This window comes from Kryptolebias marmoratus, linkage group LG18 (genome assembly GCF_001649575.2).
Source record: "Kryptolebias marmoratus isolate JLee-2015 linkage group LG18, ASM164957v2, whole genome shotgun sequence".
In the NCBI taxonomy this organism is placed as follows: Eukaryota; Metazoa; Chordata; class Actinopteri; order Cyprinodontiformes; family Rivulidae; genus Kryptolebias; species Kryptolebias marmoratus.
The window spans coordinates 5,619,546-5,634,269 of record NC_051447.1 but is presented as its reverse complement, the minus strand read 5'-3'; the positions used below and the strand labels follow the sequence as shown (position 1 = coordinate 5,634,269).

The 14,724-nt window shown below is 39.1% G+C and overlaps 2 protein-coding genes across 4 annotated transcripts in view; one reads left to right on the top strand and one right to left on the bottom strand.

Moving 5' to 3' along the window:
* abcc9 (ATP-binding cassette, sub-family C (CFTR/MRP), member 9) overlaps positions 1-2,616 on the bottom strand; it is a 74,460-nt gene extending 71,844 nt beyond the window's left edge. The window contains exons 1-2 of one of the 2 annotated variants that reach the window (XR_005234409.1): positions 2,469-2,616; positions 317-367 (exon numbers count right to left, since the gene is read on the bottom strand). The gene's annotated coding sequence lies outside the window, so the exon portion shown is untranslated. The remainder of the gene's footprint in view (positions 1-316; positions 368-2,468) is intronic. The other variant, XR_005234410.1, reaches the window with a different exon arrangement.
* Positions 2,617-7,509: 4,893 nt separating this feature from the next.
* The window catches only part of LOC108233223 (protein mono-ADP-ribosyltransferase PARP12), an 11,127-nt gene continuing 3,912 nt past the window's right edge, over positions 7,510-14,724 (top strand). Inside the window, exons 1-7 of one of the 2 annotated variants that reach the window (XM_037981347.1) lie at positions 7,510-7,924; positions 9,380-9,515; positions 9,692-9,908; positions 10,000-10,050; positions 10,134-10,260; positions 13,301-13,466; positions 14,027-14,141. In XM_037981347.1, the coding sequence (XP_037837275.1) occupies positions 7,656-7,924; positions 9,380-9,515; positions 9,692-9,908; positions 10,000-10,050; positions 10,134-10,260; positions 13,301-13,466; positions 14,027-14,141 (1,081 nt within the window). In that variant the 5' untranslated portion in view covers positions 7,510-7,655. Of the gene's footprint in view, positions 7,925-9,379; positions 9,516-9,691; positions 9,909-9,999; positions 10,051-10,133; positions 10,261-13,300; positions 13,467-14,023; positions 14,142-14,724 lie in introns of both variants that reach the window. The other variant, XM_037981346.1, reaches the window with a different exon arrangement.

Below are 14,724 nucleotides of genomic sequence, written 5' to 3'. Positions count from 1 at the left end.
TGCACCTGCTGGGTGCTTGACATTGTTTGAGTCAGCGAGTATAACATACATGCACACAGAAATCAAATAGAAGGACGGATTCATGAAGAAAACTAATTAACATTCACTACTTCATTTTAAATTACTGCCTCATCTGCTCTGATATTAATATTTTACTGCATTATTTGGGGTTCTCCTTCATTTTAACTGCTAATGTCAAACTTCTAATTTATGCCACTTCTTTTCTGCCTCTAGCTGTTTCTGTCCAAATGGTTTTATCAGTTAAAAATGCCTGTCAGCCCTTTTAGGTTTGTGTTTTATCCAGAAAGCTTCTTACCTCGGGATAAAATAATCCTCACTGACACAGTTTCATTCCGGACGGCTGGAACTAAACAAAAACAAAGAGAGCAAACAGACGTAAAATTAAAAAAAAAAATAAAGAAAAGTAGAAGAGGAACAAAATACTGGGAGTCGGAGTGGACAAAGTTGATTATTTTTAGCTCTGGAAGTCAAGAGCGGCATCAGCTGTTCTGACTCGAACGCTGCCCGTCTCTGCGCGAGGCGTCGAGCTGCGCCGATTACGACACACGCTTCCGGTACAGTCCTTCAGAATAAAAGCCGCAAAAAATGATTGTAGGTAAATGATTCCACAAATGTAAATGACTTGGATAGACTAAACACACATGGTAAATTTGGTAAATTAATTTTGACAATTGTTTTGTAGTTGTTTATTTTGGGCCTGGCATGTGTTTTTTTTCTTTTCTTTGACTACCATCACATCTAATTGTAGGACAAAACATTTAAATGGGACATGCTGGTGTAGATCGTGAGTCATCCAGGACATGGCAAATCCAAACGTAGTATACAAATATACAACACAGCTTCAGCAATTAAGTTACAGCTTCTTTAACAAATTTCAGAACTCAGTGTAACACTTTTTATTTATTTTTTTTCATTAGAATTTGAAATATAATTTTTTTAACCACAATATGACATATGTGACATGAAAAACAAGTCTGCTTTAATTAAAAATGTTTTTAACCAATGTACAATTCAAAATAATTTAAATTAAGCAATAAAACCCCCACTTTATTAGTGAGTATGTTCACTTATTAACCCTTTTTTTTTAAAGCTTATTAGTTTTTGTTCAATACTGCAAGTAAAAAAAAAACAACCTTTTATACACTGTAGCTTTTATCTGAGTAATAATTGTTATAACCTACTTGTCCGATTTTCATTTGTAAAATCATATATTTTATATATATTTAGTGTTTTTAAGATTTCTGAGTGTAAACATCCAAGGTTCAAGTCATTCCCACTGTGGTGTAGAAACGCCGTTTTATTTTGAAGGTGCGGACTCGGGATCTTCCGGTCACGGTGGCCAGCACTTCCGCCAGCCTGACACAGCTCTGCTTTGTATCAGATTTCTAAACTTGTACCAGTTTGGCGGTGAGAAGGGAGTTTATTATGGGCGTCTTTAATGACAAACTGCCGCGAGGGACGAAAAAATAGCTACAGTTTACAAACCTGCAGACAAGATATTAAAATATTGCCTTAAACAATTTTTCAAACGATAATTTTAGCTGCTTATTGCCAAACTATTATGCATTTTTGTCACCCTAGAAGGAAAATAGTACAGTTGTGGCCTATTAATTATAATATAAATTATACCATGATCACCCAGCTTTAAGTACATGAATGCAGCAGTATTAGTTTATTTATTTTTTATTAAATTTACCTGAGAAAGCAGCATTTCTGGGTGACCCCCTCCCCCTTGCTGCTTTGAAGACGCAAAGGAGGACCTTGATGCGGTCGGAAGGATGAACTCAACCGTACAGAGGGGGGGAAATTTTATTGTCAATAAAATAATCAACCTGCTCATTTCAGAGCAGTAACGTGCAGGTTATGCTCCCACGTCAATATCAAAAGAAAACGTCGCCTATTTATTACCCAACACCGTGTCATTCCTCCCACGCATGTGGAAAACGAAACGCCTTTCAGAAGATTAATAATTTAACGTTTTTTGCTCAAACAGACTATTATAAATATAAGTAAATTATGAATTTGGCTGATTCTAAACAGGAAAAAATCAATCTTTAATTCGGCGTTGATGAATAAAAGAACACCAGCCATTTTATGCCATTAAATGATGAAATGTTTGGATCCATATCGGTAATCCCGGAGTTCTGCTCCATGGAGAGCGGCAGCGGAGACTGACGTAAATCATTCACATCTTCTGCAGAAATTTACGCGCTTGGTGTATTATACCCATGCCGAAACAAAGACTTATCTAATACTGATTAACACATTTTCTTAAATCTATTGTTAGTTGGCAACTTTCACCAATAAATCGAAAGTTCTTTAAAATCGGACGCTTTTCAAATAAAGTCCGGCGTCTCTCGGGTTCAGAGAGCGTTATCTCTGAATGAAGACGCCGTTTGTCGCCCTGCTGAGGATGCTGCTGTGGGACACGGGACCCAAACACTCACCCGACCTCTGACGCACGTTTTGGGGTCGAAACGTCCTTTCCGGATTCCTTATTCCTGCTTGCTGTGTCTCCGAATCGCGACAGGAAATGCCCGCGTTATTAGAAATTACTCCGGTGTCTGATGTGAAATACAATTATGGCGCTTGAAGGACTCGCGCGCGCACGCAGGTCGGTGGTTCTACGGAGGGGAAGAAATGGGTCAAACTAAAGCCGAATAAGCACAAAGGAGCTGGGATGATTTAGGGCTTGTTCTGACGTTTAACATGGTCAATGGTGACAAATCAGAAAACAAGTGCACTTTTCTTTTTTTTGTTATAATTAAATGGTATCTGGGGGGATTCAACAAAACAGCAGAAGAAACACTTGCTGCACAGAACATTGTATAAGGGAGCCCATAAAAATGTATTTTTAATACAAACTCCATCTTTGTGCTCAGTTTATGCCACTGTGAAGATGTATTATATCTTTTTATGTGCTCAGATTATAAATTGCTGTTATCAGTTTCTGTGACTTTGTTGCCATTTTGCATATCTTGACTCCTTTAATTTGTGATCATTTATCACCTCCTTGTGGTAGCTGTGTCTTTGTGCTCTTTCTTTAAATATCTTGTCTTTTTGTTTGGTTTCTTTATTTCTCTGTCATTGTGTGGTATCTGTTTTTCCCCCCAGCTATGAAAGTTAACCGTCTCTTTGATCAATGGACCTTTCTGTGCTTTCCACTGCTCAAATCGGGGTGCTAATATTATCCCCAAACCCTCATAAACTCATAAATCCTGTAAGCATGAAACCTTATGGCCACTGTTTTAGCTTTATGTAAAAAAAATAAATAAATAACTAAAGAAACAATAATGGACCCGATGAAACAGTAAAAGGACAAAAAAAGACTGTTTTTTTCGATGTGCTTTTCTGAATGCAGCACTGGTAGATTAAAAAAAGAAAACTACAGAAATTTGTTTTATTTAGTCAAACTTAAGAAATTGGGTTTTTATGCCATCCAAAGTGCAGCAAAGAGCTGGAGTAGCAGGAGAAAAACTCCAAACATCCAAGAAAACAATCATTTTAAATGAAGCAAACGTATTCTGGAGCTGTTGAAGGAAGTGGGCTAAGTGGTGACACCGAGTGGCTCAATTTGCATATTGCAACCAAATGCACAAACTAAACTGCTGTCAAAAATACTTGTCAAAGACATCATTAATTGTTGCAGGCACTCAGATATTATTATTATTATTATTAGAAGAAGAAGAACTAATTTCAACAAAATTGCCAGAAAACCTTTCTGCCTTCAAAACTCAGTGCTTCCAAAGACGTTTTCCTTCAGTATTGCATTCTCTAAGACATCAAGGTTTTAGCTATTGGTAACTATTTGACAAATAGCACTTTTAAAAACGACCAAAATATGCCTTTAAGAAGGCAGTGGTTCCAAAAGTTGAGGTTGGGATCCCCCCGTAGGTCATGGAACACCAACTGGAAGGTCATGAGGGGATCACCAGAAATCAAATTAAACTTAAAAATGCTTGCTAATGGGACATTCTCCTTATGAGAAATACAAACAGCAGACATAAGCAGGTGAAACCAGTACAATGGTTGTTTAATTGGCTCATTAGCAATGCTAATATACCTCAAGCAGTGATAGAGTCAGACGTTATGAGGCTCAGGTAATGTCATTTTATGGGTAAGAAGCTGAAAAGTTTGGAAACTGTTACTTAAAGGTGTAGAAAGCCTGACATAACATGGTCTGTGCGTCTGAATGGAAGCAGAATCTTTATTTTATTAGCGTGCATTTTGCACCTTGACCTAAAATCCACCTCTGCGTTTAACCAATCAGAAACTGCGCAAAAGACTCAAAGCACTGAGCAATCAAGCGCAGAGTACGGAGAGCAGCTCGAGTGTCCAGGGAGCAATTAGGGGAGGGTTTGCCTTGCCAAAGGGCAACTCAGCCATTACTTAAAATAGAGTCAGGCAGCGCTGCTCGTTGATCGTCACTGCCTGCAGTTTGTTGATTCACTTCCTAGAACAGCAGGGAAAACAATCTTTGGGTCCCAAGGCTTTTCTGTATCATCTAACAAATTGGCTGCTTGGATTGGCAACCATCTGGCAACCCTTGCTTTAAACCCCACGCACACTGATTAGATAAAAGAATCTGAACTATGAGGGGTTGGTGTCTGCACTAGCTTAAATAGAGAAATATTTGTAAGTTGGTGACCAATGGTCTGCTAAGACACATTGCCTAAAAGGCTACGGATTCTGGTATTAAGAGCCTGGGACTCCATTTGCTGCCGCCTCCCAAAATCAGGGAGAGGGCAGAGGTGAAGGGATACATGCGAGTGTATGGGAGAGGAGAGGAAGAGAGGGTGTGTGGGAGGATTTGTCAACAGGGAAACATCGGGTTGCTGTGTGTGTGTGTGTGTGAGAGAGAGAGAGGAGATTCCCATCCGCAAGTGTTTCCCAAGAATCTGCGAAGGGAAGAAGATGACCCCCATCTCCAACACGCAAACACAACTCGCGATCATTTCCTGGAGACTCGACCCTTGACCCTAAATTTAAACCAAACCTTAAAACCCCCAATCCGTTCCCATTGAGAGGATTCGTTTTCAGTCCCATGAAAGAATTCGGGTCCTGACATCGTGACGGCGTCGACCAAGTTCCTGCAAGGCTAAAACACTCACCGACCCTGGGGTTTGAGGCACTCTCCTCCCTCTGTCTTGCCCTGTTTCAACATGCACAAACATACTCAGACAGTAAAAAAAAACTAATATCAAACAGATGTTCTAATTTCCTCTTTGACCTTAATGTCACCAGAGGAGGAACTCATAACAGGACAACTCAGAAGATGCATGATAGAGATAAAAAGCTTCTCTATGAATAAATAAAACAGCTGCTGTCCAACTTCTGGATGCTTAAAATGTGCATTATAACTTGAATGATCCATCAGCATTTGTGTGTTTTTCAATGTGGGTTTCATTGGCTGTATTTATGTATTCTGTGTGGTTTTAGCCCTCAGCGTGTCTCAAAACAGGAGGTAGGGGCCGTTCTGTGTGGAGGAAAAATAAAAATTTACAGATATTTACATAACATTAATGGGGTTTTATCGCACATGCAAATAATGGCAGCAGCAGCTAGCTGTAGCACGTTGGCAAAAATATTAAATATTCTGCCAGAAGAACTGTTTCATGTGAAGCTGACAGCAGTGTAAAAAAAAAACCAAACCAAAACAAAAAAAACTGCATTTGAACAAATTTGACATTTGAAGACTGGAGAAATCAGCTAAAATGGGGAGCATTTCAGCCGATTTGGAAAGCCTTTAAATTAAACCCAATGTCAGATTTTTTTTCCAGTATTTACACAATAAAAAACCTTTAAAATGTGTAAATGTTTTGAAATTATAACTGGGTATTGGAAAGTTGCTGCCTGAGGAAATAAAAAAAAAATCTGAAGTTTTATTGGAAATGCTAATATTTTTTATAAGACTTAATATTAAAGAGTATGTCAAAAACATTAAAAATATATATTTTGTTTTATTTGTAGACTTACATGAAATTCTCATCTCCAGCCCATTAGTTATGAGAAGTCATGCAACGACGTGTCGCCCTCAGGTGGAGGATGGTGGCATTACAACATCCTCTCTGGCTAAAAAGAGTGGAGTTCTAGTTTCTTGTCAACAAAATCATACCGAACTTTCCCTCTCTCCCTTTAAGCTGAGCAGCGCCTCGTCGACAGCTGCTGAACTGAACTCAGTTGGATCATTTCTGGAGACCTGCAGCTTCGCCTACATTCCCAACACCTTCAGTTTTAGACTGTAGGTCAGTTAGCCTTATCTCATAAATCTTTATTTTATATGCCATAGCTATAATTTTGTGTTCTGCGTCGGGTAATAAAAAGGGAATACCACACACACACACACACACACACTCCTCTTCGTCCATTCAGCAAGCCTTTGCTCCCTCCCCACCGAAGATATTCAAAGATTAAAGGCGTGCTGACTCCGCCATCCAGTGGGAGAAAGAAAACATATCATAGTTCCTCTACCCTTTACCGCACTTAAACAGATGAGTCAGAGTCAGCAGCAGCCCATACCAGCGTAACTCCTCCTCCCTGCCCCAGTGAAGAAGGTTAGCAAAACTGTGTTTCTTGACATACCAGTTAGTGTCACTGCAGGGAATCTGTGGGGATTTCTCTGTCTGTCTACCTCAGGTAGCCTACCTGAGCCTGCAATTATTTATTTATTTATTTTCTGTCATTAGGCCCAAAATTCCTGTGGGTGCCCCTGATTTTGGATAACATACAGGTCTTTATAAAGACAAATTCTTTGGCGTAAGAAGGCAAACTTAATCACTTGTATTTTTTGACAACCCCAACATTAACCGAAAAATTCAGTCAATTCTGTTAATTAGTTTTTCAGTAGACGAATGGACAAACAACCCTGCGCTACCAAAATACATAACCTCCTTGGTGGAGGTAAAAATAACAGAACAGTCCACCCATGGAGGTGTCCAAAGTTCCACGGTTGCAGAGTTACAGCACCATTGGACGCCGTGGCCTTGAAATCAATAGGGATCATACTTGGCTCATGCAGTGTTCAGTTGTGCAGTTTGATGTTCCTATGTTAAACAATTGCAGATTTGGAGCACGGGGGTCACCTTAAACCTTGACCTTTGAGCCCAGATTGGGATTGTCACAACAACGATGGATCACAACGTTTTATCAAAGTCTGTTCATTAGTTTTTAACTAATCTTGCTAACACAAAGACAAAGAAATCAACAAATAAAAATAAAAAAAACGTAAAAAACGTTAAAAAGCTAGGTCTTCCTTTCTGCAGCTGGAGCAGTTTGGCGAACTGTCATACAGTTTGTGGAGCCAAATGATTTCTGTAGTTTAATGTCCATTTTATTTAGTTGTTCGGCTTTTAGCTCCCAATTGTTTCCACGTGATTTAGTTAGAAGTCAGGGACAAAAAATTTAAAAAGATTACTCACGACATACTCACGAAAGGTAATTAAACAGGGGAATCTCAGTGTTGCATAAGTGTTTGACAGAGACAGTAAAGCACCTCTAGCTCAATTTAGTTTTGGTTTCAGTTAAGCAGCCGAAGTATTCGCTCTACTCTTAAAACGAGCAGTCCCTTCTCAGACGCTGTAGTCTTTTCTTGCCTTTCGAGTGAAAGAAATACAGCAGAAGGAGCGTAAAAAGGAATGGAGTCAGAAATATTAAATTTCATCTGCGCCAATACCGGAGCTGTCGATGTAGATGATTTGATGTCCGATTGCTTTAAAGGCCAGTCCACGAGCGACATCATCTCCAACCACAGGAACTTTGTCTTATATTCTTCAGATGGGAAGCAGAAAGTGGTGGCCAGGACCAGTCTGAAACTGTGCAAAGTTGAAACCTGCCAGGGGTTTTGCGGGGGGCTACACCTGTGTAAAAGCTTCCTCTTCAACGAACTCTGCCACCTGCTTGACAGGTAAATATATTTCTAGTTTTTTTTAAACAAAAAGGACAATTATTATCTGATAATATGGCTTTAAAATTGAAGATTTGAAATGTACAATTAACATATTTTATCTATGTTTATAATCAATGAATCAAGGTGAAAATATGTTTGTGGTTGTCAGATTGATGATTTATTTTACTCTCAAACTTACAGTAATTGTATTAAACTGACAATCTTTACAATAAAATGTTTTCAATTGGCACCCATTACATAAGATTGATTTCTTACTGAAAAACCCAATCTCCATTAAATACATAAATCCATTGCTCAGTTTTGGTTTCATACGTCAGGATATATCCTACTTTCAGTTTATAATTTCTCCCTCACTGGAGTGCAGCGCTTATGGATTCCATTGGAATCTTGTTCCACCGCTTTTTCCCCGCAAGTGACAGAAGCACTTCCCAGAAAGGTTCAGAAATAATAATAAAAAAATAAAAAAACAGGCAAAATGCTTGAGAGTGGCTTTTTTAAATTAGTAATTTCACTGGTAATGTCAACAAGGACTGCACAACTGGTAGAGCTGGTGTTGCTCATACAAGTCAATGTGTTCTGACATACAGACAGATCGTTTTTATCCAAGTTTGTCTCTTTAGCTGGCAAAGACTCTTTCAGTGGTTCTGCAATTGTTAACCAGCTCTACTGGATGCATTGTTGGATGTTTTGAATAAAATACATCGTTGAAAGGTTGTAGAAAGTCGGGCTCCTTGAAAACTAAGAAAAGGAAAAGGAGTGGTTCAAAAGGTGCATTGATTGGTATTATGGCAAAGGATAATAATGCTTATATAATGCCAAATTTAAATGAGCTCATGGATTAGATACAGGAAACACCAGTTGAGCATCTCTGCAGTAGACCAGACTGTAAATCATTACTGAGCTCTTGTCAAATCAAATTACAGTTCAAAACTTTAAAAATAGAACTGCAAGTGTGACTATTATTTACACACATGACTCCAGATCCCTTTGGTCTATAGAGGAGTTCATGGTTGACTCAGTGACTGCAAGGTGCTCAAGTCCTGTGGCAGCAAAACCAACCCAAACCATCACCTCTCCACCACCGTGCTTAAAAATTGGAATGACATTGGTGTATATTATGCTGTTTGTTTTTTTTTTTTCCCAAACGCTACGCTAAGAATGTACTTTTCCCTGTGACTCTAGATACATTTTCCACTGATGTAATACGGCCTGATTAGTCACTTTTTTGTCATCTGAATGCATAATCCTAGTTACAAATCATTTCCTATCCATTCCTGAATCTGAATGACAAACAACTAACCTTGTATAAGTCAGGACATAGTCCTGCATCGTACAATGTCTCAGTTTAGTTTAAAAAAAAGTGTTTTAAAAAGTGCCAAAATTTTATTTAAGTGAGCTTCTAAATATGATCCTTACTCTTTGCAATGTTATACAAATTCTTTGACAAAACAGAGGCGGCTGCAGTTTATCCCACGATCTGAACTCTGACCACTGCCAGCGGGTACTGAAACAACATGAGCTGGAGGGCCTGAGCAGAGAGGAGCTTTGTACGCTGCTGATGCAGAGCGACGACACACTCCTGCCTTCTGTAAGCCCGACACCATACACGCCACACATCCAGAGAAGTTGCTCTGATTAGATCGTTTGCTTTTGATTTGGGGGTTTGAACACATGTGTATCATCATTTTCTACCCTATGTCTCCTAATTTCACATCACAAAAGGAGCTTCATTGCAACTTTCTGCCCTTTTCTTCTTCTCTTCAGATATGTCATGACTACAGTGTCGGGGATGGAAAATTTGGTCAGTGCCAGAAAACCATTAATTGCAGGAGACTTCACATTTGCGAGAAGTTCCATAAAGAAGCACTGAGATGTCCTGGAAACCCTATCTCTGCTGCCAACACTGAAGCAAAAGCTGATGATGGTCAGAATTTAGAACAGAGGCCAGCAGACTCCGAGATGGGGACAGATGGCTACAAGGGTAAATACACAAGCTATAACACACACAGAATACATAAATGCTTCAAAAACTACAAGTAACCTTCATTTTTGTATTCTTTTGTTTTTACTAGATAAAACTCAGATATGCATGTACTTCATTCAAGGCTACTGTAAGCACGGGGGTGAGTACTAACTTATGGTTCTTATTAAAACCCATGTTGTCTGATGGAAAAGGCCTTCTTTTTAATGATTGATGTGTTTCCAGATCAGTGTAGTAAAGCACACGACAAGATGCCGTACAGGTGGCAGGTTCAGGAAGGTGACCGGTGGACCAACCTTCCTGGTAATGAGGCAATTGAGGAGGAGTACTGTGACCCCAACAACAATTCCAGGTACTTGAACAACATTCAGCAGGAGCATAGTGGTGGACAGAGGTTACTTCTTAACTCAGCAATTTCAGAAACAACAAACAGATACACTTTCATTTTTAAGGCTATATCATGACAAAACAGGACTTCAATCAAGCCCTGCACTGACTGTGTAGTCTACTGTAACATTTTCAATGCCCACCTTCACAATACAATGTAGAAAAATCAGCCAGACAGTGTATCATCTTTGCAAGGTCTTGGTGAGATCTTTAGGCATGTATTAAGAACAATGTGGGTTCCTAGATATTGTGCCTTTTTAATTTCTCCAGATTCTACAAAGTGCTTTACAGTGTTTCTCATTCACAGCTTTCCACTATATACACACAGCACTGTTTTATATTTATACTCGTTTGCCAATAAGCACATCAGGGGGCAGTTGGGGTTTCAGTGTCTTGGATTGAACCCTCAATCCTCCGACTGAAAGATACCCTCCCTACCACTGGGCCAAAACTGCTCCTGGGTGCAAAACTTCCATAGCAAGTTTGTAGTGGTTTATCATTGTTGTGGCATTGTATCAGAGTCCTGGGTGTAGGAGCATGGCGGCAGTAGTGGCAGGTAAACGAAGACTTGCAAAACTGAGACGTGGAAAAATAAGTGCATAAATAATCTCAAGTCCAGAGCATGATACAATGGAACTGAACTTAGCAATGTTTTGTAGGTGATAAAAACAAGCGCAAACCAGAGATTTGCCCAACGTAAAAGCTGAGTCTAAGGTTACACTGGGATTCCTAACTGAAGATTTGGTGAAATTCGCAAAAGGGCCAAGTTTTTCCACTATCTTACACACAAATAAGGACTCATTAAGTTGGAGAAAGTTCTCAGCCATCCAACCTTTCACAGACTCTAAGCAGTTGGGCAACATCTGGGGTTTATAAACATCTTGGGGCTTAAAAGAAATATATAACTGAATACCATCCAGACTGTGGTGTGTAGTCCTGATGATGAAGCAGGAGAGCTTCTCAAAATAAATTTGATGTGAACTGAAAGTATAGTATCGTCTTGATTTCTTTCACAATGAAGGAGGTTTTCCAAATTTCACCCATGTTCTAAGTCATGCATGTCATGGAGAACAGTTGTCATCCAGTGGGAAGAGGACCTATGAGACAGACTTTTTTATTTTAAAATAAATAATACGGTTTCAACTTTGTCATTACAAGTGCTTCAAAAATCTGATACAGTGACAATATAGCAATGCTGCAACAATCAGTAAGTTGCCAGACAAGCCGAAATTTATACATCACATATCTGACTGATGGGGCTTTTATTTTGACACTCATGCTGGCAGTTACACAGACAGTTTTGTCCTTTTGAGCTGCCTGACTTTTTGCTTCTGATTTGGGCAAAAATGTCATTGGTGGGAAAGTTGGTTGGTTAGTGCCCCAGATGTTATTAAACACAGCAAGTGGAGTTTAAACTTCGCTTTGGTGGGCACTATATTGCAAGGGACAGTGAGACTGACATTTTTTTTTATTTCTTTTCTTTTATTTCTTTTACAAGATTTCCATGGTAGGTTGGCCTCCTGATCAAGCTCCTTTAAGTCCCACATTTCACGCTGTGATTGACCTTCAAACATTCAAAAGCTGTACATAATATTTTTGGGGTTTCGAGTCAAAAAGAAACCAATACCATTCTTATTTTAAAAAAGCCTTTGGGGAAGTGCCAACTGATATCCTTACAGTAACTAGTGTGTCAGCACCTCAGGAATGACAGGAACTGACGCAGGTTAGAAAAGCATGTGCTGACATGTCAAGTCAGCTGATGTTTGGTCTACAGGTTGTTTAAAGCATAAACTGTCAATTTATTAGGTTGTCTAAAAAGGTTTCTTTGTGCCTAGGAACATCAAGTGTGCTTTGGTCAGAGCAAAACTCAATTTTGTAGCCATCTCACAAAAATGTAAACAACTTGACTATATGTGCTGAGGCCCTGCCAGGCACATTCATAGCCACACCCCTGAGATGACACATTAGCAAAAAATCTCATGAACCACTGAACAGATTTTAATGAAACTCTTAGAAAATAACCTTTGGGTGTACAACTATGACTGTTTAACTGTTGAAGTCAACCAAAATTCAAGGTGGCTGCCAAAGCCAACTGATTTTAGTAAGCACAAAAATGTCCATAACTTAGTCAAGTTAAGTGCTAAGTTTTGGTGTGGTAGTGGCTGAGCATAATCCCAAACACATCCTTCAAGCACTAACCGATCATACAAGGGCTTAACTGATGTACGTACGACTGAGTATCTGTTGATCTCCAAGGCAAATGAACATGCTTATAAACTAAAGCTGGGCCAATATGAGTCTTCATAGTTAAGAATAAAGACAAGCTGTTCTGGTAAGGAATAATTAGTTTGCGTCATCAGGTTTTGCCCCGACAAGCAGTTTGTCCTGTCCTGCTTCTACTGATTTTCATTCCTCTTCACTCTAATGCATATCTTCACCTCTGTGGGCTCTCTTCCACCTGATCCCTACTCTCACTACAAATCTCAATGTCATCTACAATAATTGTAGTCCAAGGTGACCCTGACCTCATCTGCTGACTGGTCCATCACCACTGCAATGAAGAAAGGGGCTCTGAGCTCATCAACCCACTCCCTCCTTGAACTTCTGTCACACCAGCAGCACAACTTACCTTGTCTCACTGTTTTTGTACCTGTAATGTCCTCACACACTTCCCAGTACAATTAGCACCATGTTGACTCAACTATCATTAACTATAGATGGCAAGTTAATTTATCTAGCAAAGACTAGCTTCCATTTTGACTACCAATCGTCTTGTGTCCACCAAAACGGAATTGCTGCGCATAAAATTCAGAAATTCTGAAAGATCTTCCCAGCTGGGAAATTCATGCAAAAACAGCAATAAATCTTAATCTATACAATCTTCGCACTCAGTTTGTTGATTAGTACCAAAAAAAGGTTATTTTTCTGTGTATTTCTGTGTATGTGTGCTGTAGCAGTAAAACCCAGACAAGTGAATTATTAGTTTTTAATTTTGTGTCTTTTAGCAGTGGCAACCCTCCTATTTTTTTTGACACAATGACATGTGGACAAAACAAAGTAAGAAGGCTCTCAACTCCAACCTCTTTGGATGAACCGGACTTCATCCACGCCACAGGGAGGCTCTGGTACTGGCAGGATGAATTCGGACAATGGAATCTGTACGGCGCAAACGTGAGTCAATAAAACTCATACAATTCAAATGTTTTAGTTGCAAAGGTGCCCAAAACTACAATTGCATAATTAAAATATTGGTTTTCCAAATTCAAGAATCATTTTATAAAACCGAAAGGATATCCACATTTTTCATTAAAAAAAAAGAAGAAATTATGAACATAATGTGTTTTTCTAAACTATGTTTTTCCAATTTAATGAGTTAAGAAAATGAATTTCAGAAGGTTAACCAGTACTTTTCCCCCCCAAATAGAGAAAATACAGGACAGGGAGCAAAGAAAGTCCATAGTCTTTCAGGTCTAGGGCTTTACAGAACATAACCAAAACAATCAAAATGATCTTCCTGTTTTCCTCTTCCCTGACAGCTCAATAATCAACATTCTTTGTCCGTTAAATCCACTGTCCCTCTTCTGTCCAAATCATATGACCCTCTCCTCTCCAACTGTCTCCAAACCTCTCAACCTGAACTGTCCCCCCTTATATGAATCATTTCTAATCCTGTCTATTTTGGTCACTCCCAATGAAAATGTGAACATCTTCGTCTCTGCTACTTCCAGCAGGATGATGGATGCAAACCAGCAGACATTGACAGCGAATATCTGGAGAAACAGCTGGGCTGTACTGAGGTGGTGGAGTTCACCGCTGGCTCACACTCATATTTACTCAGCTTCCAAGGTAAAAAGAGACACCGGAAATTGTGCATTTGTGAAGTTTGTCTGTGGTTTGAAACTGTATCACTGTTTTCTCTATGAAGACCATGGCCTTTGACTTAGAGGAGCTAATGTTTGGCAAAGGAAAATGTTTTGTCATTGGGGGAAGGGTTGCAGATTTATTTATTTTTTTTTATAATAAATATACAATATTTATACACATATACATACATATTTTTTATAATACAATATTCCATTCCAGTTTTTTTTTCTTCAAAACTGGAAGTTTCAATCTCTCCATCTGTCGGTCTTATTAGGGGTGCAGTCAGAGAGAGTGAGACACAGGTGTGTGCTTACTGTGGTGGCCAATGAGATACTCACAGCAGATGTTATTATATAAATCTTTTTATTTGTTTTAGACATGTAATAACAACAATTAAACAAACCAAAACAAAATAACAGGTGCTAACATTACATATTTAGTAAAAAGGGAGGAGGAGAAGAGGAAGGGAAGAAGGGGGAGGGGGGGTGAAAGGACTATGTACTCATGAAGACTGTCTCAAAATACAAAAGAAATGGCTGCCAGGTAACATTGTATTGTTGAATGG